Source organism: Heloderma suspectum, chromosome 2 (genome assembly GCF_057233095.1).
Source record: "Heloderma suspectum isolate Gila_16-S chromosome 2, 16-S_ref, whole genome shotgun sequence".
In the NCBI taxonomy this organism is placed as follows: domain Eukaryota; kingdom Metazoa; phylum Chordata; class Lepidosauria; order Squamata; family Helodermatidae; genus Heloderma; species Heloderma suspectum.
In genome coordinates, this window is record NC_139459.1 from 282,669,983 (window position 1) to 282,695,855 (window position 25,873).

The 25,873-nt window shown below is 44.7% G+C and overlaps 1 protein-coding gene across 1 annotated transcript in view; it reads right to left on the reverse strand.

Moving 5' to 3' along the window:
- CACNA2D2 (calcium voltage-gated channel auxiliary subunit alpha2delta 2) overlaps positions 1–23,828 on the reverse strand; it is an 806,035-nt gene extending 782,207 nt beyond the window's left edge. The window contains exon 1 of the mRNA XM_084839654.1: positions 23,085–23,828. Coding sequence (XP_084695780.1) covers positions 23,085–23,212 — 128 coding nt within the window. The 5' untranslated portion in view covers positions 23,213–23,828. The remainder of the gene's footprint in view (positions 1–23,084) is intronic.
- Between the last annotated feature and the right edge of the window lie 2,045 nt (positions 23,829–25,873).

Genomic DNA, 25,873 nt, shown 5'->3' on the forward strand with positions numbered 1-25,873 from the left:
TGCCAACAAATTTGGAACACTCAACAGTGGTCACAAGACCGGAAAAGGTCAGTTTAAATTCCAGTTCTAAAGAAGGGCAACGCCAAAGAGTGTTCAAACTACCATACAATTGCGCTCATTTCACATGCCAGCAAGGTGATGCTCAAAATCCTACAAGCTAGGCTTCAGCAGTATGTGAACCGAGAACTACCGGAAGTCCAAGCTGGGTTTCGAAGAGACAGAGGAACTAGAGATCAAATTGCCAACGTTCGCTGGATCATGGAGAAAGCAAGAGAATTCCAGAAAAATGTCTATTTCTGCTTCACTGACTACGCTAAAGCCTTTGATTGTGTGGATCACAACAAACTGTGGCAAATTCTGAAAGAGATGGGAGTACCAGACCACCTTACCTTGACTGCTCATTGGAAGGACAGATAGTGAAGCTGAAGCTCAAATATTTTGGCCACCTAATGCAAAGAGAAAACTCTCTGGAAAAGACCCTGGTGCTGGGAAAGACTGAAGGCAAAAGGAGAAGGGGACGGCAGAGGATGAGATGGCTAGATAGCATCACTGATGCAATGAATATGGACTTGAGCACGCTCCGGGAGAGAGTGCAGGACAGGAAGGCCTGGCGTGCTATGGTCCATGGGGTCACAAAGAGTCGGACACGACTGAACAACAACAAGATTAAATATAGACATTTTGGGTGTCAGTGAACTGAAATGGACTGGAATGGGCCACTTCACATTAAATGACCACCAGATCTACTACTGTGGACAAGAGGACCACAGAAGAAATGGAGTAGCCTTCATAATTAATAATAAAGTGGCTAAAGCAGTGCTTGGATACAATCCAAAAAATGACAGAATGATCGCAATTCGAATTCAGGGTAAGCCATTTAACATCACAGTGACCCAAATATACACCCCAACCACAGATGCTGAAGAAGCAGAAGTAGATCAGTTCTAGGAGGATCTGCAACACCTACTGGATAGTACGCCAAACAAAGATGTTCTTTTCATTACAGGAGACTGGAATGTTAAGGTGGGTAGTCAAACGACACCTGGAATTACAGGCAAGCATGGTCTGGGAGAACAAAATGAAGCAGGACATAGGCTGATAGAATTTTGCCAAGACAACTCACTGTGCATAACAAACATTCTCTTCCAACAACCTAAGAGACGACTTTATACATGGACTTCACCAGACGGTCGACACCGAAATCAGATTGACTATATCCTTCATAGCCAAAGGTGGCGGACATCTATGCAGTCGGTAAAAACAAGACCTGGAGCTGATTGTAGTTCAGCTCACGAACTTCTTATTGCACAATTTAGAATCAGACTAAAGAGAATAGGGAAGACCCACAGATCAGTTAGATATGAGCTCACCAATATTCCTCATGAATATGCAGTGGAGGTGAAGAATAGATTTAAGGGACTAGATTTAGTAGATAGGGTCCCGGAAGAACTATGGACAGAAGTTCGCAACATTGTTCAGGAGGCGGCAACAAAAAGCATCCCAAAGAAAAAGAAAAACAAGAAGGCAAGATGGCTGTCTGCTGAGACACTGGAAGCAGCCCAGGAAAGAAGGAAAGCAAAAGGCAACAGTGATAGGGGGAGATATGCCCAAGTAAATGCAAAATTCCAGAGGTTAGCCAGAAGAGATAAGGAATTATTTTTCAACAAGCAATGCACGGAAGTGGAAGAAGATAATAGAATAGGAAGGACAAGAGACCTCTTCCAGAAAATTAGAAACATCGGAGGTAAATTCCAGGCAAAAATGGGTATGATCAAAAACAAAGATGGCAAGGACCTAACAGAAGCAGAAGGGAGCAAGAAAAGGTGGCAAGAATATACGGAAGATCTGTATAGGAAGGATAATAATATCAGGGATAGATTTGACGGTGTGGTCAGTGAGCTAGAGCCAGACATCCTGAAGAGTGAGGTTGAATGGGCCTTAAGAAGCATTGCTAATAACAAGGCAGCAGGAGATGACGGTATCCCAGCTGAACTGTTTAAAATCTTGCAAGATGATGCTGTCAAGGTGATACATGCCATGTGCCAGCAAATTTGGAAAACAGAAGAATGGCCAACAGATTGGAAAAAATCAACCTATATCCCCATACCAGAAAAGGGAAGCACCAAAGAATGTTCAAACTATCCAACAGTGGCACTTATTTCACATGCCAGTAAGGTAATGCTCAAGACCTTGCAAGGTAGACTCCAGCAATTCATGGAACGAGAATTGCCAGATGTACAAGCTGGGTTTCGAAAAGGCAGAGGAACTAGAGACCAAATTGCCAATATCCACTGGATAATGGAGAAAGCCAAGGAGTTTCAGAAAAACATCTCTTTCTGTTTTATTGACTATTCTAAAGCCTTTGACTGTGTGGATCATCACAAATTGTGGCAAGTTCTTGGTGGTATGGGGATACCAAGTCATCTTGTCTGCCTCCTGAGGAATCTGTATAACGACCAACAGTAAGAACAGACCATGGAACAACGGACTGGTTTAAGATTGGGAAGGGGGTATGGCAGGGTTGTATACTCTCACCCTACCTGTTCAACCTGTACGCAGAACACATCATGTGACGTGCTGGACTTGATGAAGCTAAGGCCGGAGTTAAAATCGCTGGAAGAAACATTAATAGTCTCCGATATGCAGATGATACCACTTTGATGGCTGAAAGCAAGGAGGAGCTGAGGAACCTCATGACGAAGGTGAAAGAAGAAAGTGCAAATGCTGGGTTGCAGTTAAACTGCAAAAAAACCAAGATTATGGCAAGCAGCTTGATTGATAACTGGCAAATAGAGGGAGAAAACATGGAGGCAGTGACAGACTTTGTCTTTCTAGGCACAAAGATTACTGCAGATGCTGACTGCAGCCAGGAAATCAGAAGACGTTTCCTTCTTGGGAGGAGAGCAGAGACATCACACTGACAACAAAGGTCTGCATAGTTAAAGCAATGGTATTCCCCATAGTAACCTATGGCTGCGAGAGCTGGACCATAAGGAAGGCTGAGCGAAGGAAGACAGATGCTTTTGAACTGCTGGAGGAAAATTCTGTGAGTGCCTTGGACTGCAAGAAGATCAAACCAGTCCATACTCCAGGAAATAAAGCCAGACTGCTCACTTGAGGGAAGGATATTAAAGGCAAAACTGAAGTACTTTGGCCACATAAGAAGACAGGATACCCTGGAGAAGATGCTGATGCTAGGGAAAGTGGAAGGCAAAAGGAAGAGGGGCTGACCAAGGGCAAGGTGGATGGATGATATTCTGGAGGTGACGGGCTCGACCTTGGGGGAGCTGGGGGTGGCGACGGCTGACAGGAAGCTCTGGCGTGGGCTGGTCCATGAAGTCACGAAGAGTCAGAAGCGACTGACCAAATAAACAACAAATTCAATGCTGTAGATAAATTAGATATAAAAAAGGTAAAGGTGTCCCCAACCAGTCGTGTCCAACTCTAGGGTGCGGTGCTCATCCCCGTTTCTAAGCCGAAGAGCCAGCGCTGTCCGAAGTCACTTCCGTGGTCATGTGGCCAGCATGACTGAACACCGAGGTTCACGGAACGCTGTTACCTTTCCTGCCGAGGCGGTACCTATTTATCTACTTGCAATTTCTTGCTTTCGAACTGCTAGGTTGGCAGAAGCTGGGACTGAAGACGGGAGCTCACTCCGTCACGCAGCACTCGGGTCTCGAACTGCTGACCTGTCGACCTTCCATTCTGCAGTTCAGCGTCTTAACCACTAAGCCACCGCGGCCCTCAAATTAGATATATATCATCATAAAACCTCAGTTATTTCTTGTTTGGCTTTTAAAACTCCATAATCAGAAATATTTATGATAAAATTGAAATTTTATCTACAGCTGTAGAATATCTCCATAACTAGAATATTTTGAAGGAACTTTAGACAAAAATAAAATCTTCCTCTGAATCAAGTCTCAGAAGAAAACAAAAAAAAAGTATTTTAGCACCTTAAAGGCTAAACAATATATTATGGCATAAGCTTTTGTAGACTAGAATCCACCAGCTGCAACTTAAGGCAGACAAAAAGGTTTATTCCTTTACTGTTACACTAGCTACTCAGTGAACTAGTCTCACTCTCAGTGAGACATGCTCCCAGATAAGTGTGTATATAATTGCATTCTAAAAAACATATATCCATTTTCCCAGAATGCAATGCACTTAACTGTATTGCATACTGAAGTAATTAAAAATAGTTCTGTCCTACCAGGTCTATAGAGCTAAATGTTTAGGGTCTGCATAGTTCAAGGGATCCACTGCTAACCCACTCAAGATGGAAAAAATAACATCTTACATGGTTATTTTATCCATGTCTGGGTCATTTTGATACATGCTAAACTCCATGAATGAAATTGCCTTCCTTTTCTCACCTTCCTAAGAAGGCAATAGTATAATGTTAAACCAAGGATTGTGCTGAGAATTTAAAATGAAGAAAAACTAGTGTTTCATTAGAATTATCCACGTCTTTGCCAGTAACTTGATTAAACAGCATATACTTTGGTATTATAATCAATATCATTTCTGTATTGATTTTGTTTTCTGAACAAGGGTCTTAAATATACTCATATCTAAAACAAGTTTGAATTGAAGTGAAAGAAAAGGAGATTTAATGAAAAGGTGGAATATTGCAAACAATTTTTACTGTCTACCTTCTTTGTGTTTGGGCCTCACAACTGCCAAGCTTCTCAACAAACAGATATGATGATAGCTTCTAGTGGACCATCTTCTGTTGATAAGAGTTTACAACCTTTCAGGTTTCTACAAAATGCTCCTTTAGGCAGAGCCAAGATTCTCACAAATACCCGCAGGAGTCTCAAAGTGCTACAAGAAGGACATGCCCTTATTAAATTCAAGTTCTTCCCAAATGTTGTTCAATCACAGGACAGGCATATACTGTGCATCTGACATTCAGCTGTGAAAGAGATAACTCCAACCATCAAACGTGTCCCAACTCTGCATGTCATCCAAAAAGCAGGTACTATCTATCAATGCAGTATTATCAGTACACTGTTAAGACAATAGGCATAGACACAGGATGTGATATGGACAGACGCCCTCTACTGAGGTAACAAACAATATGCTTCCTTCTGATCCTTTTTGCAACCCTATGGTTCCTGGTGGACATGTCGGTAATCTATCAAGCTTGTCAATGCATAGTAAAACCACTGCCATCCCAGATATAACCCTGGATGAGGATGGCAACCTAGCCAATGTTACAGAGCCCTGGGTGGTGGAGGAGGGATTAGTTTCTCTCATCTTTGCCCACCATGTTTCCAGGTGCAACATCAGCATCAAATTGACAGATGAGGAGTGTTGCCCTGGTCCATTAAGATTCCATCCCACTGACTGGGTACCCTGTCCAACAGTCCACTAGATATGACTTTCTGCATGTAGTGTTGGGTTCTTGAGACAAAATAGGGGTTCAACTACCATATCACTTGCCATGCTGCCCACAAATTTCCCTTCCTAAACTGATGGAGGCAGTCTCAGAGGTGATGTTGAGGATCCCACAATGTATAACCTTGGGGAACTTTAACGTCTATGCCCCTTGTTGGGAGTAGTTCAGGACTTTATGGCCTCTATGGCAACCATGGACCTCCCTCAAATTATACTTGGCCAGACACACTTAGCTGAGGAAAGTCTAGATTGACTGTTCAGTTCAGGTCAGGTCAGGATTATGCTGATGTTTGGATGGGGAATCTTCACAGGTTCCTTTGTTAAGCAGGTATTACCTGGTAAGATTTGGGCTTTTGGTGACTTGTGATTAATTAAGCTTATCTGCCCCTGAAGGCTTACAGATCTAAATAGATTCCTGATGTCTGTTGGGATTTTCCTACTGACTTCTCTGGTGGTTCTTCCATAGTCCTTGTTGATCTCTGGAATAAGGAAATCATCTGGGCTATTGGCACATCCATTCCTAAACATCCTCCCCTAATTTGTAGAATTCATCCAGTTCCTTGATCTTCTGAGGAACTGGGAACAATGAATTAAAAAAGGGAGACAACTAGAGCATAAATGTCAGAAGATGAGACAAATCTGACCAGCACCCATATTAAGGCCTATTCTGTGGCAATGACAACAGTAAAGAAGTCTTACTTCTCCCCCGCCATTGCATCTGTACAGTATCATCCACTGGTGCTCTTCCAGGTAGTGAAAGGCCTTCTACAATCTTGCTGAAGCAGGGAATTGATAGAACCACCAGTAGCCTGCTGTAGCCATTTTGCAAGGCATTCTGTGGATAAAAATCATTTGAATCCATTCTGACTTGGACTCCACTTTTGAAACAAGAACAGAGAAGGAGAGTGCTGTAGTGCTGTCTGGATACCTTTCAGATTGTTGGCCATGAGGACAAACTCCTTGAAGAAGAGAGGCCAAACGTCTGAATGCTTGACCCTTGCCCATCTTGCCTACTTAAAGCAACAAGAGCCAGCATGCTTAATTGAGTCTCAAGAGGTAGTCAATGACTTCCCTAGAGAGTCATTCACAAAGTTCTAAAGGAGGCTGTGGTAAAACCCTTATTAAAGAAATCTACCCTTGATGCTGGTGATATTATCACCTTTTTTTCCATCTTTCATATCTGAGTAAGGTGTTCAGACATGAGGTTGCCTCTCAGTTCCAGGGTGTTCTGAATTAAACTGATTATTTGTATCTATTCCAGTGTTTTATTAAGTCTGGTTTGGGGATGGAAACTGCCTTGGTCTCCCTGGTGGATGACCTTTACCAGGAGATGGCCAGGGAGGTGCTACCCTGATGATTCTCTTGGATTTCTCAGTGCCTTTCGACACCATGATTAGTGATATATGAGAAAATGGTTCAGTTTGTTTTTGATCAGGATTCATTTAGTTCATACTTCCTGGACTGAACATGAACTCAAATGCAATCTGAGGACAAAGTCCGTACATTTCCAAGCTTGCAATGTGATTCCGAAACCCAACAGCATGTGTACATTTTAAAAATGTGCATGAAAAAGCATACTTCTGAAACATATGCACAAATATGCTTTAATCAATGGGAGAAGAATGCCTACATTTCAGAGATGCAAACAACATACATTTGGAGAAATATGTGTGAATTTTCATGCAAACCCCCCCAAAGACCACAATCTGAATGATACAAACACAAGATGGAACAAGCTTCAAGGTGAATTTGGAGAACTTCGACAAGCTCAAGTTGTGCTTGTATGCACATCCCTACACATGATATCCTTCTGGGCGATCTGGATGGGAAGATCCTACTCTTCAGTGATTTCTTTCCTATTTGGAAGGCTGGACTTAGAAGGTGGTGCTGGGAGACTGCTGTTATGTCTTATGGCCTTTGGGGTACCACATTGTTCCATCTTGTCTCCTATGCTTTTTAATATCTACATGAAACTGCTGGGTGAGGTCATCTGACAATTCGAGCCAAGATGACATCAGTATGCTGATGACACACAGCCCTCTTGTTCCCGTCATCCAATCCCAGGGAGACAGTGGAAGTAATAAACTAGTGTCTAGAGTCTGTTCAGGAGTGAATGGGGTTTAAATAAGCTGAAACCTAATTAAAAAAAGATGGAGATATTATCAGTTAAGAACACCAGTGATCTAGGTGAGGCATTCCAACTGTTACAGATGAGGTTGCATTCCCCTTGAAGGAACAAATACATAGTTTGGGGGGTATTCCTTGATCCACCACTTTTCCTGAATGCTCTGGTGGTGGTAGTTGCTAGCAGTCTTTTTTATACACTTTGGCTAATATGCCAGCTGTGGCTTTACATGGAGATGGTAGACTTGGCTTCAGTCATCTACGCTTCAGTTATAGCCAGACTGGATTATTGTAATGCATTCTACATGGGGCTGTCTCTGAAGACAATCTGGAAGTTTCAATTGGATCAAAATACGGCAGCCAGACTTTTGTCTGATGCTCACAAGTCAGATTATATAACTGATCTTATGTCAACTCCATTGGCTTCCCATTGGCTTCTGGGCTCAAGTCAAAGTTCTGGCATTTTGAAGCCCTAAATGTCATGGTCCCAAGTATCATGCCCTCACTGGAAGAATCCTCTTCAGAGGAAGAGCTAGTGCTCCCAGAAGCAAACTGCAGTGAAAAGCAGCCCATGCCTGGAGACCAGGAGACAGATCAGGAGGAGCCTGGGTCTTCAGGGGACATGTTCGCAAGTCCATTCCTGCAAGAGTATGGGAGTTCCACCTCTGAGACAGAGGCTCAGTGACCATCTAGCTCCCAAGAATGCTGTCATCTCAAGAGACTGGCCAGACCATCTCTATGAGAAGAAGTGCCCAGTTGCAGAGGAAGGCTCCTTGTAAAGAGCTCCTTGTGAGCAGGTCACTCCTCATGAGGAGGACTTCTTGCAGAAGCCACAGATGCAGTGATCTAGGGTGGAAAATTTTCTAAAACTTTCAAAAAATTTCCAGTGTTTAATTTTTCTGCCAAAAAAAATCAGTTTCATAAGGTCATTGCTAACAATAAAGGGAGGGGAATTGCAAATACAATATTAGGCAAGCTTGGTAGTGTTAAAGTATTAATGTTTCTCAGGTATTTATCCCTAGCAAGTATGTGAGAGCATACATATATGTCAATGAAATACATATATCATGCCTCACTGTGAAATGGTATTAATAAGTAGTGACAGCAAAACTGATGGTGCTTGAGCCTTAGGGAAAAAGAGGTGAACTCTGCTGAAATAGATGAGTGGTTGTCAGCATAACATGCACAGTTCTTTAGGTTCCTACAATTTATTAGTGCGTTAACAGGTTTCCTTACCTTTTGGTTTTTTCCTTAAATGAAAAACAATGTAAGGGAAGTACATGCTATTGTCTTTAAATTTTTACAAGTATTCTGATAACAATTTCTACGTAATATAACATTTAAATCACATTGTTTGCTTTAATATTTTTCCTGAAATATTTCAGTGAACTACTTGGAATGTACTGGGACAAAAATTAACATGGGGTACTTTGTTGTTTACACATTAAAATAAACATGCTAATTTAGATCACTCTAGGGCATTCCAGGCAAAAGGAGAAGGGGACGACAGAGGATGAGATGGCTAGATAGCATCATGGATGCAATGAATATGAACTTGAGCACGCTCCGGGAGAGAGCGCAGGACAGGAAGGCCTGGCGTGCTATGGTCCATGGGGTCACGAAGAGTCGGACACGACTGAACGACTGAACAACAACAACAAAAGGGCATTCCAAAAAAATCTAATGCACACTGAAATTTTTCTGATGCAAATGACCCTATGCAAATTAGCCTAATTTGCATAGGAAAATTTTCCAATCCAAAATTTTCTGAGAAAACCCACATCACTGCTCAGATGTTCTGCAACTGGGTGAGGCTCTGGAAGTTTCAGCTTATAAACTTCAGCTGTCTTCACACCACCTCTGGTCCCTGATCTTCTTGGCTTGACTTCCGAGACCTCCACCACCACTGCCAGACCTCCTATGAGTAGCTTCTGAATTGCCTTGTGATATTGCGTTTGGATTATTCCTTGCCAGGTATTGTACTCCTTGTGTGAATGCTGCTGGCCTGATCCAGGGCTGCCTTTGACTCTGCATTAGTACCTTCTCCAGCCTTAACCTGCATAAAGCTGGGACACATAGGCAATCCTATGGCCGCTAGACAGTGGCTGGATGGCCATAGGATTATTTGGTTTTCGGGAACCAACCTTGGAAACTGCACTCCACGGTTGGTTACCAGAAAACCGCCTCCCCACCCCCACTGCCTCGTAGGCAGTGTGGATCACCCCAGGCTCTCGCCTCGTAAGAGCAGCACAGAGCAGGAGGAAAGGGGGCATTCCCAGGAGCAGGGAGGGACGGAGACCTCAGAAGGGCCGGTACGATGCTTCCTATGCACTGTCTGGCCGCAACTCCCCTGCTCCGAAGCGCTGTGGCTAGACAGCCGAAATCGGCCACCTGGCAACAAATGTAGCGTGGCGGAAGCAAAGATCCCCTCCATGCTCCACCCACTCTGCTCTGGATAGGTGGTCACCTCAGAGTTCGGAGGTGGCCGCCTACCCCTATTGGAGTAGTCCCTAAATGGTTTAGGACCAAGTTATTTATTTATTTTATTTATTAAATGTATTAATCGTCCATCTGGCTGGCCATCCAGCCACTCTGGGCGATGTACAGCATATAATAAAACAGTTTAAAACAATAAAATTCTACAATAAAAACATTTTTTAAAATACCCTAACCCACCCCAAATGCTGAAGTTACTGAGAACCTCAGCCATAATTGCTTTTAGTACACATGTAGTCTATTTGGGAGCCTGGCAAGCTACAAAGCAAAGTGCTGCCCTCCAGCATCGTCTTTATTTGGGTTCAAAAGAGTGGTTTTGTGCTTTAGAGCTCAGACCTAACCTCTTCCTTGTATTTAGGTTCTTGAGCAAGTTACTTTTCTTTTAGCCTCAACAGTTTGCCTTCTGGGAAATGAGTGTTTTGTGACCAGACATGCCCACCACGGTAGCCATTTTATGAGTGGGCAATCCCCACCCCATGACAGCCATTTTGTGAGAGCCCATGATACTCTCTCGAAATTCCAAATGTGCCCACTGACCAAAAAGGATTGGGTACCCCTTTCTACCCAATCCTGATTCCTCCCAAAGTTGTTATCCCTTTAATTGCCAATGAGTCTAATTGCCAATGAATTTGGGGACACACTGCTGTTTTTGATCATGGAACCCAGCATGGACAGACCCATTGACCTGGTTTGCATGATCAAAACAAGCTACTGTGGCTTAAACAAGCATCCTGAGTGCAGTTTGTATGATCACCACCCAGATGCAGCTTATCGTGTCATCCAACCCTGGGTGGCATGGCTTGTTGGAGGGTTAAACAGCCCTCAAATAACCCTACAACACCCTATGGGTTAAAAATGGCTTCGTTTTGATTGTGTGACCTGCTCACTGTCGCATAGCTCCAAGAACCACCCAGGCTTCACTTGGCTCTCAGCTTATTCCTTGTGATACCTGCTAGCACCCGCCTTCTCCTACTTAGGTGCCTAGCCACTTTTCCAGGGCCAGAGCTTTTCCTCACTCTACTCACTTTAATCACTCTGCTGGCTATATTTGCCCAGATCCTTTGTGGTCACAGAGCTCAGACCTAACCTCTGCCTTGTATTTCACCCCTTGTGGAGCATCCATTGAGACTTCTTAGCCAGCTTCCATTCTGTGGCACAGCCCAATCACACTATGAGCTCAATCCTTCTCCATAGGGCACCTGTGAGCCACCTGTTCTGGGCACACAACCACAATTTTGCAGCCACTGCTCTTTTGCAGGCCCATGAGAATGACTGCCTTGCATTGGGGTTGTTTCCCTCTCTATGAGTTGTAGACTCTGAGCCCAATGGCCTACTGGCTCAGTGGGCAAGCTGAGAACCTAGGGCAGGCTTCCCCAACCAGGGGGATGTCCTTAAGGGGGATTTGCTGTGAATTGGGAGCATTTCGAGGTCATTGGCGGCAGATACCAATCTGCAGCCACCCCAGAGATTTCCAGTGGAAAAGCCGGATTTTCTGAGACTACTTTACTCTGTTTTATTTCTTTAATGTGGGGTCTCCACGCTTCTGGTGCTGTATGCCCCTATCCTCCGCACTCACTTCAGCATGATAGCCCTGCCCTGGGGTGCGTCTTTCACCTGGCTCACTGAGCCTTTCTAGACTTCAGAATCACCTTGCACTCCCATTTCACCAGTAATTAGCTTCCATGATGATGCAGTTCTCTGATGTTTACATTACTTTAACCATTGTTGTGTTAGATCACATCTCCAATATTGTGTAAAGTCGCTTCTTTGATGTTATGTAAAGTCACTTCTCTGATCTGGTGAGATCTTGGAAGCCTGTCATTGAAAACAGGGAGAAAGTTCCCAGAGAAGGAGAAAGGCATGCGTGCACGTGTGTGTAAGCAATAACTCCAAAACAATTTGCAGGATTGGGGTGAAATGGGGGGGTGCTCTCAGGGGGAGCCTTCAGAGGCTGCACTCGAGAACCAGGGATTTTGGCTTCTCAAAGGAAAAGTGCGCATACTGGGGAACAGAGGAGAGAGGAATAATTCCACAATAAATTGCTGGAATGCGGTGAAATTGGGGCAGGGGATACACTCATAGGGAGCTTATTAGTTGCTCTCCATTCATTAGAATGTAGTAGCAGGGGGGAGCCTGGACAGGACGGGAAACAAGCCTCTCTCATTGGTTGGGCAGCCCCTGCCAGCTTAATTATGTTCAGTTCTACTCCCCCCACCCATAAGTATGTTCCTTTCAAGGGCTGTTTGACCCCTAAAAACCAGTTTTTAAAGGTACAGTACACTCGGCTTATCTTGCTTCATGTGTCCCTGACAGACCAAAGCCGATTCCATGAAAATCTAGATAATACTCCAACGCTTTTCTCATTCCATTGTCATGAAGGATCCCCTCAGGTGTCCTTCAGATGTTATGGACTTCGACTCTCAACAGCCCAAGCCAGCATGGCCAATGGTTGGGAATACTAGGAGTTGTAGTCCAAAATATCTGGAGGGTACCAGGCTGGGGAAGGCTGGCCTAGGGCATTGTGCTGAGATTTTTTCAGGGTCTTAAGTCAAGTGTAACCACACAAACACACACTTGACTTCCCTATCTTGCCTCCTTCCCCTAAGTTCCCTTGAGTCTCTCCATGTTTGCAGATTAGTCAGGGTTCAAGGAGAGATTTTTTAATTTATTTTTTATTTATTATTAAATTTATTAATCGCCCATCTGGCTGGTCATTCAGCATATAATAAAACAGATGTACAGCATATAATAAAACAGTTTAAAACAATAAAATTCTACAATAAAAACATTTTCTAAAATACCCTAACCTACCCCAAATGCCTGCCTGAACAACCACATTTTTTTCGTTTTTAGGCTCTACGTTCCAAACACTATTTATTTATTTATTTATTTATTCATTCATTCATTCATTTCTATACCGCCCAATAGCCGAAGCTCTCTGGGCGGTTCACAAAAATTAAAACCAAACAACACACAATAAAACAATTTAAAATATATAGAACATTAAAACCACAATACAACAATACAACCACAATAAAAACTAGCAGCAGTGCAAGAGTTTAAAATACAGATTTAAAACAGCAAAGCTAAAAGTTTAGAAAGCTAAAATGCTAAAATGCCTGGGAAAATAAAAAGGTCTTCACCTGGCGCCAAAAGGAATACAATGTAGGCGCCAGGCGAACCTCACTAGGGAGCTCATTCCAGAGCCGGGGTGCCAAAACAGAAAAAGCCCTCCTCCTAGTAGCCACCCGCCTCACTTCCTTTGGCGGGGGCTCACGGAGAAGGGCCGCTGATTATGATCTTAAGGTCCGGGCAGGCACATATGGAAGGAGGCGATCCTTCAGGTAACCTGGCCCCAAGCCGTTAAGGGCTTTGAATGTTAACACCAGCACTTTGAATCGGGCCCGGAAATGGACTGACAGCCAGTGCAGCTGGAAAAGTACTGGTGTAATATGAGCTCGCAGGCCAATCCCTGTTAACAATCTTGCTGCCCTATTTTGGACCAGCTGAAGTTTCCGGACCGTTTTCAAAGGCAGCCCCACGTATAACGCATTGCAGTAATCCAGACGAGAAGTTATCAGAGCATGGATAACTGTAGCTAGGCTATCTCTGTCCAGATAAGGGCGTAGTTGGTATACCAGCCTAAGCTGATAAAAAGTGCTCCGTGCCACTGAGTTCACCTGTGCCTCAAGTGACAGTTCTGGATCCAAGAGCACCCCCAAACTACGAACCTGATCCTTTAGGGGGAGTGCAACCCCCTCCAGAACAGGTTGAATATCACCTAGCCGGGCAGACGAACCACCCACTAACAGTACCTCCGTCTTGTCTGGACTGAGTTTCAGTTTATTAGCCCTCATCCAGTCCATTACCATGCCCAGGCACTGATTCAGAACAGCCACTGCCTCACCTGGTTTTGATGAGAAAGAGAGGTAGAGCTGGGTGTCATCTGCATATTGATGGCACCTCAGCCCACACCTCCGGATAACCTCCCCCAGCGGTTTCATGTAGATGTTAAACAGCATAGGGGATAAAATGGAGCCCTGCGGAACCCCATGGCACAATTGCCATGGCACAGAGTAATAATCCCCCAGCACCACCTTCTGGAATCGGCCATCCAAGTAGGAGCGGAACCACTGTAGTGCAGTGCCTCCAACTCCTAACCCAGACAACCTATCCAGAAGGATACCATGGTCGATGGTATCGAAAGCCGCTGAGAGGTCCAGGAGAATCAACAGGGTCGCACTCCCCCTGTCCCTCTCCCGGCAGAGGTCATCCCACAGGGCGACCAAGGCAGTTTCCGTTCCAAAACAAGGCCTGAAGCCTGACTGAAATGGATCTAGATAATCCGTTTCATTCAACAGTGCCTGGAGCTGTCCTACAACCACCCGCTCAAGCACTTTGCCCAGGAAGGGGATGTTGGCCACTGGCCTATAATTGTTAACATCCTCTGGGTCCAGGTTAGGCTTTTTCAGGAGTGGTCTAATTACTGCCTCTTTTAAAGCGGCAGGCACCACTCCCTCTCTCAAGGAGGAATTTACAACCTCCTGGACCCAGCCGGACAACCCCTCCTTGTTTGATTTAATAAGCCATGAAGGGCAAGGGTCAAGCACACAAGTGGTCGATCGGACTTGGCCAAGCACCTTGTCCGCATCCTCAGGCCTCAGTAACTGAAACTCATCCAATAAAACTGGACCAGATTGTGCTCTGAACGCCTCTACCAATGGAACTGCATTAATGGTGGTGTCCAATTCATGACGAATCTGAGCGACTTTATCCTCAAAGTGCCGTGCAAACTTGTCACAGCGTACTACCAAGGGTTCGACCGTCTCTCTCCCTGGCCCAGAATGTAACAGGCCGCGAACCACTCGGAAAAGCTCCGCTGGATAACACTGAGAAGATGCAATGCTGGTGGAAAAGAACTGTCTCTTTGCCACCCTCACCGCGACAGAGTAGACGCGATAGTGGGCTCTTACCTGTGTTCGGTCAGACTCAGCACGAGTTTTCCTCCACCTGCGTTCTAGCCGTCTCCCCTCTTGCTTCATTGCCCTCAGCTCAGGTGTATACCAAGGAGCTGGCCGGGCTCTGCTCAGAGGGAGAGGGCGCTTGGGCGCGATTGTGTCAACCGCCCGAGTCATCTCTGCATTCCACAGAGTGACCTGAGCTTCGACAGGAGCACCAGCCATACCAGCAGGAAAATCCCCCAGAGCCCTCTGGAATCCATCGGAATCCATTAATCTCCGGGGACGGACCATTTTAATAGGTCCCCTACCCTTGCAGAGGGGAAAGGCCGCAAGGAGTCTAAACCTCAGCAGGAAGTGATCTGACCATGACAAAGGGACAGATGTTAATTCCTCCACTTTCAGATCACCATCCTCCTGCCCAGTCGAGAAAACCAGATCAAGCGTGTGTCCTTTTATATGCGTTGGGCCGATGACATGTTGGGACAGCCCCATGGCTGTCATGGCGGCCATGAAGTCCTGAGCCGCCCCGGATACAGCGGCCTTGGCATGGAAGTTGAGATCCCCCAGGACCATCATCCTGGGGGTCCTCAACACCAAGTCTGAGACCACCTCCGTCAGCTCAGGCAGGGAGTCTGATGGGCAGCGGGGTGGGTGGTACACCAACAGAATCCCTAATCTGTCCCGGGTACCCAACACAAGGTACAAACACTCAAGATCTGCACTCGAATGAGAAGGAAACCTGGAGAGGGAGATTGAATTCCTATAGACCACGGCAACCCCCCCTCCCCGACCCTCAAGTCGGTGTTGGTGCTGCACCGAGTACCCAGGAGGGCACAGCTGGGAGAGAGTGACCCCTCCCAGTTCCCCCACCCAGGTCTCAGTAATACATGCCAGGTCAGCCCCCTCATCCACAATCAAATCATGGATGAGGGAGATTTTATTTTGGGCCGACCTGGCATTCAGCAGCAGCACCACCAGACCCGAGGGCAGACTGGTAAGGCTGCCAGGAACCATCAGGTTGGGGGAAGAACCAGAAGAGGGGACAGCTGTAAGGTGTCTAGCCCCTCTTCTCCTCAGCTGGCCTGTTAATCCCCCAACGCCATACCTCCCCCTGCCCATAGAAAAATTCTATTTTTCCAATAAGATTAGATTTTGGCTCTGGGGTCCCTAACAACATCTTAGCTGGCCATTCAGTTTTCCCATCATCACCTTTGGCTCTTGAACCCAACCAATGTTGGATAGGCAAGCTTTTGAGCTGTTTATGGACAGCTTGGTACAGCAGGTTGCTTAGACAGTTGGTGTCACAAATCCCTTAGCCCCCTCTATCCTTAAGCACTCACACACACACAAATAGAGAGGCTTCAGTCTCACGTTTGTAACTCATTATTCACGGGTTCATTACAGCTGCAAATCCTCAAAGACTCTGTGGCTGCAAAGGAATGCCTCCAGGGGATTAAAATGGGATCACCGAAAGTTGCCCGCAGTTTGAAAGGGAGGCTACCTGGCTAGGCCAGCTTAGGGAGGGAGGTCCCACCCCTTGTGCGCTGCTTCCCTGCGTAGTCTCTCACGTGTCACTAACCTGTTCGACCGTCTGAGCTCCGCCCCTGAAGTTCCCCTCTTAGCTCTGCACCGCCGCCTCGCGTCTCTTAGGTCACAGTCCTCAAGCCCCTCCTCCTCCTGCTCGCTGCTCGCTACAGAGGGGGGCAAGGAGGAAGCTTCATGCCCGGTCATCTGTGAGTTGGTAACCTGAGAAGCACGCCTACCCATATCTGAACTGGCTTGTGAAAAAGCCTCCCACAGGTCTGGCTGCTCCTCTTCTGAATCTGAGCTGCTAACTATCTCCCTGCACTCAGAATCAATCCTGGCAGTTGGGGTAATTACCCCATTGTGAATTCAAGACCAAAAGCCTATACACCAGAGGGTAGCCTGTGCCCACTGTGAGTTCCTAAGCAAGTCTGACCAACTGGGAAGTAAGGTCCTTTGGGTTCCCCTTACAAGGTAAATCTATCCAGTTTGGCTCTGTTTTCCCCCCTTTCTCCTAGAATTGCTCCAAATCTATCCATTCTGCCCTCACATGGCCCATCCTATACAATCAAAGCTTGAAGAAGCCCCTGTTTGGTATAGTCTCCTAAGCCCTCCCTCACCATTTCCCAAGCATTCTCCCACTCCTTATATGGCATGTTAATTCACCACCTCTGTCTTTCTCTGTCTCTATTACTAGAAATAGTCTGCCAGTCTAGACCTATGGGGTTGGTATACTAATCTAACCTTTTTCTTTCTGTAAACATTTGTGGTAAAATAAAGCTTACCACATAAAGCTAATAAATGTTGTTTCCTCATAATCTTCCTCAGTGAGCTAATGTCCCCACTTTGTTGGAATATAATGCATGATCTGCTGTGTGTGTACCATGCCAATACGAAAGATCCCTAGATTTCCAAGTTCATTGGATGCACACATACTCAAGCATTTTTATGCACGTGTGAATTGGACTATCTGATAACAACCAGGTCACCTTAGGGACTGCTTGCTCCTATATAGGCTTTTAATGTGTAAAATCTAGTCTAGTTTTTAACACTTTTAATGAGTAACATCTTTTCACTTTTGCTGCTGCTAGGTTTATGTAAAGTGTTGGTTAGATTTTGTTTTTGCTTTTTGAAACTGCTTGTTGTACTTGTATCTAATTGATGATATTATATGACTATAATTATGCTATAATTATGACTATAATTATGCATTGGTACTATGTACTTTTAGAAGAACAGCAAGATACAAAATAAATAAATAAATCATTTTTAGTATTAATAATACCAAGTACTAGTATTTAGGGACAACTCTAGACTTGATTGAAAAACAAAATTAGCATTTCCATTCAAAAGTGTGAGGCCTTGTCATATCTAACACCAAACAAAAAAGGCATTTCAAACTTGTGTGCCTAACACTGCTCCCAGTTTTTTTTTTATAACTACCATGCTTCCCATAGAAATAAATATCTAATAGTGAGCAAGGAACTGAACCAAGTTAACAAACAAATCACAATGACAGACAATGGAATTGGCTAACCACATCTTACATTTATGGATAGCAGTACAAAGCATGCTCTGCTCTATAGCGAAAGAGCTTCCACACCTTCCAAAATATCTTTCAAATTCAAAGAATAAACAACCTTCTTACAGAGCAAAGTATAAGTTTGTTTCTTTAAAAGCCTACAATACTAATAACAATTTATATTTTCTAGATTTGGTGAAGTGGGCTCTAGCCTATGAAAGCTTTTTTTTAAAAATTATTTTTATTATTACATTTATATCCCACCCTTTTTGCCCTTGCAAAGAACCCAAGGCAGCTTACATGGTCTACCTACTCTCCATTTTATCCTCACAAAAATCCTGTGAGGTAGTTTAGGCTGAGGGTCAGTTACTGGCCCAAAGTCACTCAGTGAGCTTCACGGCTGAGTCGGGACTAGAACCTGGATCTCCTGAGTACCAGTCCAACACTCTAACCACTACACCACACTGGCTTTCCACAACAAGAAATAAGTGTTAACCTTTAATGTGCCACAGGACTCCTCATTGTTTTTCCTGAAATGGACTAACACAGTTACAGCTTGGGAATTTATATTCCACGTATATGTTATATTCCACGTATATTAATTCTCATTAGCATCTCACAGAAGTTAGATATGGGCCCAGACAAGAGAACAATTACTTACATGATCAGTTGTTAAACAGGATCTTCTTTCACCATAAGAAATATATGTGGAATCATGCAGAGGTTGCTGACATACCTCCACAAGATCCTGCTTCTATTTAGCACCAGTTAGCCAATGCCGAAAAGTATTTAAAAGAGGAATCAGCATCAAAGAGCAAAGCCCTTAATCCCATTTGTGTACACAGGCATACCCACTCACCAAAAGCAACCTGTCAGTCAAGTGGATACCACCCAACATGCCCACCCAACATGAATAGGCCTGTTCCAGTCTGGGATTTTGCTTTTTAAATCTCGATGAGAAATTCCACGTTAGACAACAAACTGAGCCAAGCCTTCCTTAGCTCTGTATAAGGTGGTTAAAACCGTGCTGCCCAGGAAAAAAGAGATAATATGAAACACCAGAGGTTTTCTAGGGAACAGAACTAGGAAGTGATATGCAAAACCACTGTGAACGTCTAAATCATATCTGAGGTTCAGCAATCCAAATGCAAATATTCTAATCATTCTGCATGCTCCAGGCAAGACAGCCAGCCTCCTGTAATGCAAGGCAACTCTAGGACCAGTTATGAAGGCAAAAGATATTACACTGGAGGATTTACATCTCTCTCTCTCTCTCTCTCTCTCTCACACACACACACACACACACACACACAGTGAGAGAGAGATTTAGTGAGAACAATCTCTAAAAGTTGAGGGATTTATTTATTTATTTATTTATTAAATTTATTAATCGCCCATCTGACTGGTCACCCAGCCACTCTGGGCGATGTACAACCCACCATAAAACAATTTAAAACAATAAAATTTTACCATAAATTTTTTTTTAAAAAAAATACCCTAGCCCACCCCAAATGCCTGCCTGAACAACCACGTTTTTAATGCACGACGGAAGCTCATTAAAGAGGGGGCATGACGGAGTTCCCTAGGAAGGGAGTTCCACAAAGTGGGGGCCACCACAGAAAAGGCCCTTGTAATAGAAAAGGATTGTAATAAAAAGGCTCAGCATCCTTCTCAACTGATACATGTTTATCAAATATTCATTCGAACCTTTCCTCAAAACCCAACTTTTCCACAAGGCCTTTGGCTTAAACCTGTAATCATCATTCCTAACTGTAAGCAAGTTTAAGTACATATAATAACTGCATTTCCCCACATCCACCACTTGCCACCTTTCTCCCCCCCGGCCCCCGCTTCTGTTGTTTTCCATTGCCTATTTTAGACTGTAAGCTTTGTTGGAGTTTCTCTATGAATCCCTATAAGGTGTCACGTACACTGTTGTGTATAAATAAATAGAAAGCTTTGTCTAAAATAATGAAAAAAGTATCTCGCACTTGGAAGATCAAGAGCTTCATTTTGTTAGAGAAATGTATTTTTCCCCGAGTAAATACTGTAAATTTTTACCAGCTCAACGAATTCTGGGGGTTTTTTTATATGAGGCTTGTAAAAACTATTCAATGGAACTATTACATTTTTCTTCTCTTGCAGCATTTCTGCTTTTAAGCATTAGGCAGTACAGTGCTGGGAGCCCTGAAGAGCAGCATCTACCAGTACAGCCCACATGTTAAAGGGCATTCGCTTCATGCCTTTTTCTTTTAGACACACACAAAAACCAAATCTGGGAAAACCAAAGCAGAAAAAGGGGCAAACCAAAATCTGTGTGCTATTTTGTTTTCATTTGTAACATCAGCTAGCATAGTTCCCAAGAAGCATACACATACACGGTATATTGGTCATAACGCGCCTCCCCCCCCCCCCACAGTAAAGCGAAGTTTGAATTGGTAGATTATTCCTACCAGGCCAATCCTGCACTGAATTTTAGCACACCTAACAATCATTGATTTCTATAAGGGTTTGAAGAGCTTTAAGAATGCAGAATCAGACCCTTGACATTATTGTAGAAGAGCTGATAAGGAAATGCATTTTGTGCAACCCAATTCTACGCATGTCTGTTCAGAAGTAAAGCAAGTCCTATTGGGTTCAGTAGGACTTACTCCCAGGTAAGTGTGCATGGAATTGCAGCTACAATGTCTGTTTTTCAATAATTTAGGTACAATCCTATACACAGTTACCTAGGTGTAAATCCTACTGAACTCAGTGGGGGTTACTTCTGAGTAGACACGTATAGGATTGTGCTGTTAATCTGGTAGGATTTATACTGAAGCATGGCACAACAGATCTTACTATATTTCTGACTTTTTTGTGTATGAGAAAGGATGCCTATATGCTCCTTGAATTGTAGTTCCTATTTAGATTTGTGTAACTACAACAAAATAATTCCTTCTAAATTAAAAGTGTAACATTACAAATTCAGTTTCGAGGGAAATAGTGACACATTATTATGGTTTAAGGGTTGGGGCTATTTCTGTGATCATTCAGAGAGGAATAAACTGATTATTTCTAAAGGGACTGCTTGCATGAGTAAGGATTACTCATGCACACAGGAAGACTGCAAGATCAAACCATAAACATTTATAACTGAACAAGTGTAAGCTTTTTGTCTCCCTCACCCCAGGTAGAAACCCTTCTGAACTTCATATCCCAGTGGAATTTGTATGCATGTTTGATAGCCAGATTGACAGGAAAAGAGAGCCCAGCGGCTGAGTCTCAGAGGTCAATAGTGTGTGGAACTCAGAAGGATGGAAGCAATGTTCCACGATAGCTCCAGAGGAATGTGAGCATGTGTGTGTTTTGGTAGGCTAACAAATAACACAGGAAACTTTGAAAAGGGGAGCACTGCAGACCATCATGTTAGACTGCAACGATTCCACAGGGCTAGAAACGGTTTCATTTGGGGGAAAGCACGCATTACCTCTTTACATGAGTTTATAAGCACACATTCAACAGCAGGCATGCCCTTCAGCAGGTCATACACATTTAAAATCTTTCATCCAGTCACACTTCCAAAATATTTATCTTTTTACATGGAATCTATACTAAATGAAGTCCTCTGCAGGGTTTAATCTAACAAAAATACCAATAGGAAGTTAAGGTCAACATGTCTTGATGGTCTGAAGCAATAATAGGCATTTCTTCACTTGCAGAAGTAGATGACAAACAGACACACTTCCCACCTTCATGCCGAATCACAAGAATGGCACCGATTTATGTCCCAGATGCTGCATCTCATGCAATTACCAATCACAGATCAGGGCGATTTAAGGAAAGATGCTTTGAATGAATGTGGCATTAAATGAAAATCTTCCTAACAGCAAACTGTTTTCTGCTGATAGACATTTGACATGTTGCCTCTCACCTCCCAGTCTCATAGGATGATTTCCAATCTTCTGTCTCAGCAGACTGGAATCCATCTGTGTCAGTACAGGCATTGCAATAGTAATAATATTAATAAAGCAGCTGTAGATAGCCTGTGGCAGTGCAGTTATCAATATGTTATTAGTTTAGACCTCTGCTAGGTTTTCCTGGATTGTAGAGTTCGTTGTAGGTACACCTATAAGCCATAAAACCCATCTCTGCTTCTTTCGTGGCTGAAATTAAAATTTCATTCGGTTTCTTTTAAGAAACTGAAAAACTTGGGAACTTCAGCAACCTTCATTCCATCTGAGAGGCACACACCAAGTAAATTTATAGAAAGGGGAGCAGTGGAGAATGCAGAAACTGATAAGGCCACAGGAAAGAGGAGTTTAAAAATAGAAACTTGCTGTTGCCAACGTTTACACTGAAATCTTAGCTATTTCTAACACTACTGTAGTTGTAAATAATGGAGCTCAATTAAATATGCTCATTACTACTTCATTGTGATACTTTCAAACTTTGCACATATTAAGAGTTCTCCAGCAAACTGACAATATTAATATAATTTTCCTATGGGTCTTCTGCTTGTTTGCTCGCTGGTTTACTCAGTCCTATACAGGAGTTATGCTATGCAAAGGATTTCTGAGATGTATCTTTTGTTTTAAAATGAGAGAGAGAGAAAAAGATGGTAATACAATCTTCTCCTAGCATTTGAAAAACAAACCAAAAACAAAAACCCAACCCTTAATCCCGCCACTTTGGCAATGAGGTTGAGTCGGGTAGAATCCGGTACTGCACTTGACTGTGTCTAAACGTGTAGGGCAGCGGTAGGCGGAGGAAGAGAGAACCTGTGCGCGAGCCAAATTCCCCCATCCTCAACTAAAAAGGAAAAGGAAAACGGTCCGACATCCAACCAATGCAAACCGGGTGTACTTAAAAAAAATAAATAAAAATAAAAAGGACGCCATGTCGCCGAAGGTATTCGTGGCGGGATAAGCGCCAAAGCGCTCGCCACCAGACACAATCCGAATCAAGTTGCGAGGCAAGTGCCTGCCAGGTAGCCGAGGCTGCACTTCCCCGCGGCGGCGGCTAGTGCCGGGTGCTGCCCTGGCAGCCTAGGTGGGTGCGGGGCTCCTACTTACGTGTACTGCTGAGGGAAGCTGTAGCCATCCGCGGCGGGAGTCGAGAGGACGAGGAGGCACAGGATTATTTGGCTGCACAGAGCCGGGACGAGGCAAGATGCGCCGCAGGTCTGTGCCGAGATCGCCATTTTTCCATTAAAAATTCAGCGGCGGCACCAACTCTCCCCCTCTCCCCGGCGGCGGCGGCGCTGGGCTGGGCTGGCAGGACTCCCTGGCCCCCGCTCGGGCGGGGAGCCTGCGAGGGGCTTCTTGGAAGCCGGCGGCGCTGGGTGTCCTCCGGCTACTTCAGAGAAGCGAGTCAGCTAAGCAGGCGGCGGCGGCGGCTCTCGCCTCGCTTCGCTCCCCGCACTAAAATGTCACGAGCGGGGCAGTTTTCCGGAGACCGAGGCGAAGGGGTGGGGAGAGCCGGGGCAGCTCCGCTCGGGCTCCCTGCACAGCCAGGCGGGCTGCTGCTGCTCGCTCCGGCCCTCGCGCGGCGGGCTCAGCTCCGTTACGGCAAACACTGAGCGAATACAAACTGCTACTTTCCCTCAAATAGGCGGCCAACCTGCCCAGCCTCCTCCCCTCGCATCCCCCCCGCCCCGCTGCATCGCTCTCCTCCCGCCCGTTCGGAACGCTCTCCATCCTCGGCAGCCACCACAGCGCATGCTCCCCAGGCGACCGGCTGGCGAGCGAGCGCGCTCGGTCTCTGCACCCTTCGCTGGGCCCAGGCTGCCCGTGCAGCGCGCTCCCCGCCAAAGCACCGCGCGGCGCCCCTCGCCGCCTCTCCGGGGCTGGCGCGCGCTTTGGGCCACCACGGCACGTGCCGTCGTCCGGCCTGCCACATTGGCCGGCTGGCCCTTCTCAGTCGCGCTCTTCTCGGCCCTGCGTGCCACCCAGATTGCTTCCCTCCGCGCGCGCGCGCACACACCCTATTCCTACCCCTGCCAGTTCCCTGTAGGGGTGACCCAGTCCGATGCAGGCACTCTGCTTGAATCCGCGCCCATGCTGGCCTCCCCTTTCCACAGCAGGTTGCACGCGACCCCAGGAGTCCCTCCAGTCGTCTGCTTGGAACACCTGCAGACCACGTTGATTCCTCAGCTGCAAGCTCCTCCAGGCTACTGTAATAGGAAAGGAAAGGTGGAGGTGGGATTTGCGGGCAACTGTACCGCATTTGAGCAAGGAGGATCAATGGAAAGGTAGACCTAGACAGCTCCTCTGAGCCTCCCTAGGAGCTCCTTGCAATGTCATTAAACTGAGATTTTAAAACTTGCTAAATTTAGAACCCCGTGAGATAGTGCAGTGCATGGATTCATGGAGCCTAGAGACTGGTGGTTTGTCTAGCTTTAGCCAAACTTGAGCAGTTCCCTTGCCTAAGGACTCCCTTAGGTTAGAATTGTCCTGACATCATTACCAATCTCAAATATGTTCCTGAATATACTTACTTTCAAATAAATATACACAGAATCAGGCTACGTACATGCCATGCTGAAACTGGTTTAAGAGGCTGGTATTAGATGTTACTTTCTTCCAAGACACAAGTAGAGAAGCAGGGTGGGGGTGGGGGTGGGGGTGGGGATGCGGGTGGCTGAAGACATGAGGTTTCATTGTAAAATACAAAATTATCTCACAATTTCTAATCCTGAATAGGACGAATTGATTCCTTTGACGAAACTGTACTGGGTGCATAATATTAAGGTTCCCTGGTGGAGTGGGGCAATAGTGGGAAACAACTAACCTGTACTGAATTTTCCAGGCCATAGTCAATAAGGTATTTAGTGGTCATTTAAAACTGGACAAGTGCAAACTCTTAGGACTAATAGCATTTACAGCACTAAAAGCATCTTAGGAGGCTCTTTGCAAATGAATCCCAGTGATAAAAAAAATAGCAATGTACCAATTTAATAGGTATAGTAGGAGGATATAATAGTGATTTCACTCTGGCCTACTAAACAAATAAAGTGCTCCAAGGGACTCTCTTTAAATGGTGCTGCCTCAAGAGTCTGTCCTACATATTGCCAGAGTCAAGTGCTGCCTCTGGAAATATATGCATAATTCCTTAATTTTCTTTTCATTTGTTTTGCAGGAGCCCAGCTGGAAGCGTGGAAAGGTGGCAATGCTTTGGCACTCCACACAGAAATTAACTCGTGTGAGTCAAGAAAGTGAGTGACAGATAGCCTTCAATCGGACAGCTATTAAAAAATGTGATCGTGCTACTCCAAGCTCCGCTAGGTCCAACTTGGCTTGTGCTTTGTGAGGCCTGAGTTCCTCTCTAGAATCTGTTTAGACTTAACTCTTTCTCGGTGTGGCAAAAGAATAAACTGCAATATCTTCTGAGCCTCACTTATGGAACTCCAATGAGAAATCTCCCAAATAATACTAAGTCTGTATGTGGCATGTAAGGAATAAAACAGGCATCTTCCACGCTAGAGACTATCTTAGATTAAGATTATTTTTTATACCACTTGATATCATAACATCTCTAAATGTTTGTCTAAAAAATAAAAAAATAAATACAAACTTTTGTATTCCCTACAACTGAGCAGCCAAAGGAAGTGAGGTGAGTGGCTACTAAGAAGAGGGCCTTTTCTGTTGTGGCACCCTGGTTGTGGAATGAGCCTCCCACAGGGGCTTGCACCTACATTGTACTGTTTTCGGTGCCAAGTGAAGATCTTATTTTTCCAGGCATTTTAGTCTTTCAGTTTCTGTTGTTTTAAATCAATTTTAAATCTTTGCACTGCTGCTAGGTTTTATTTTTATTTTTGTTTTTTATTTTATACTGTTCGTATTTTATCATTTTGTATTTTATG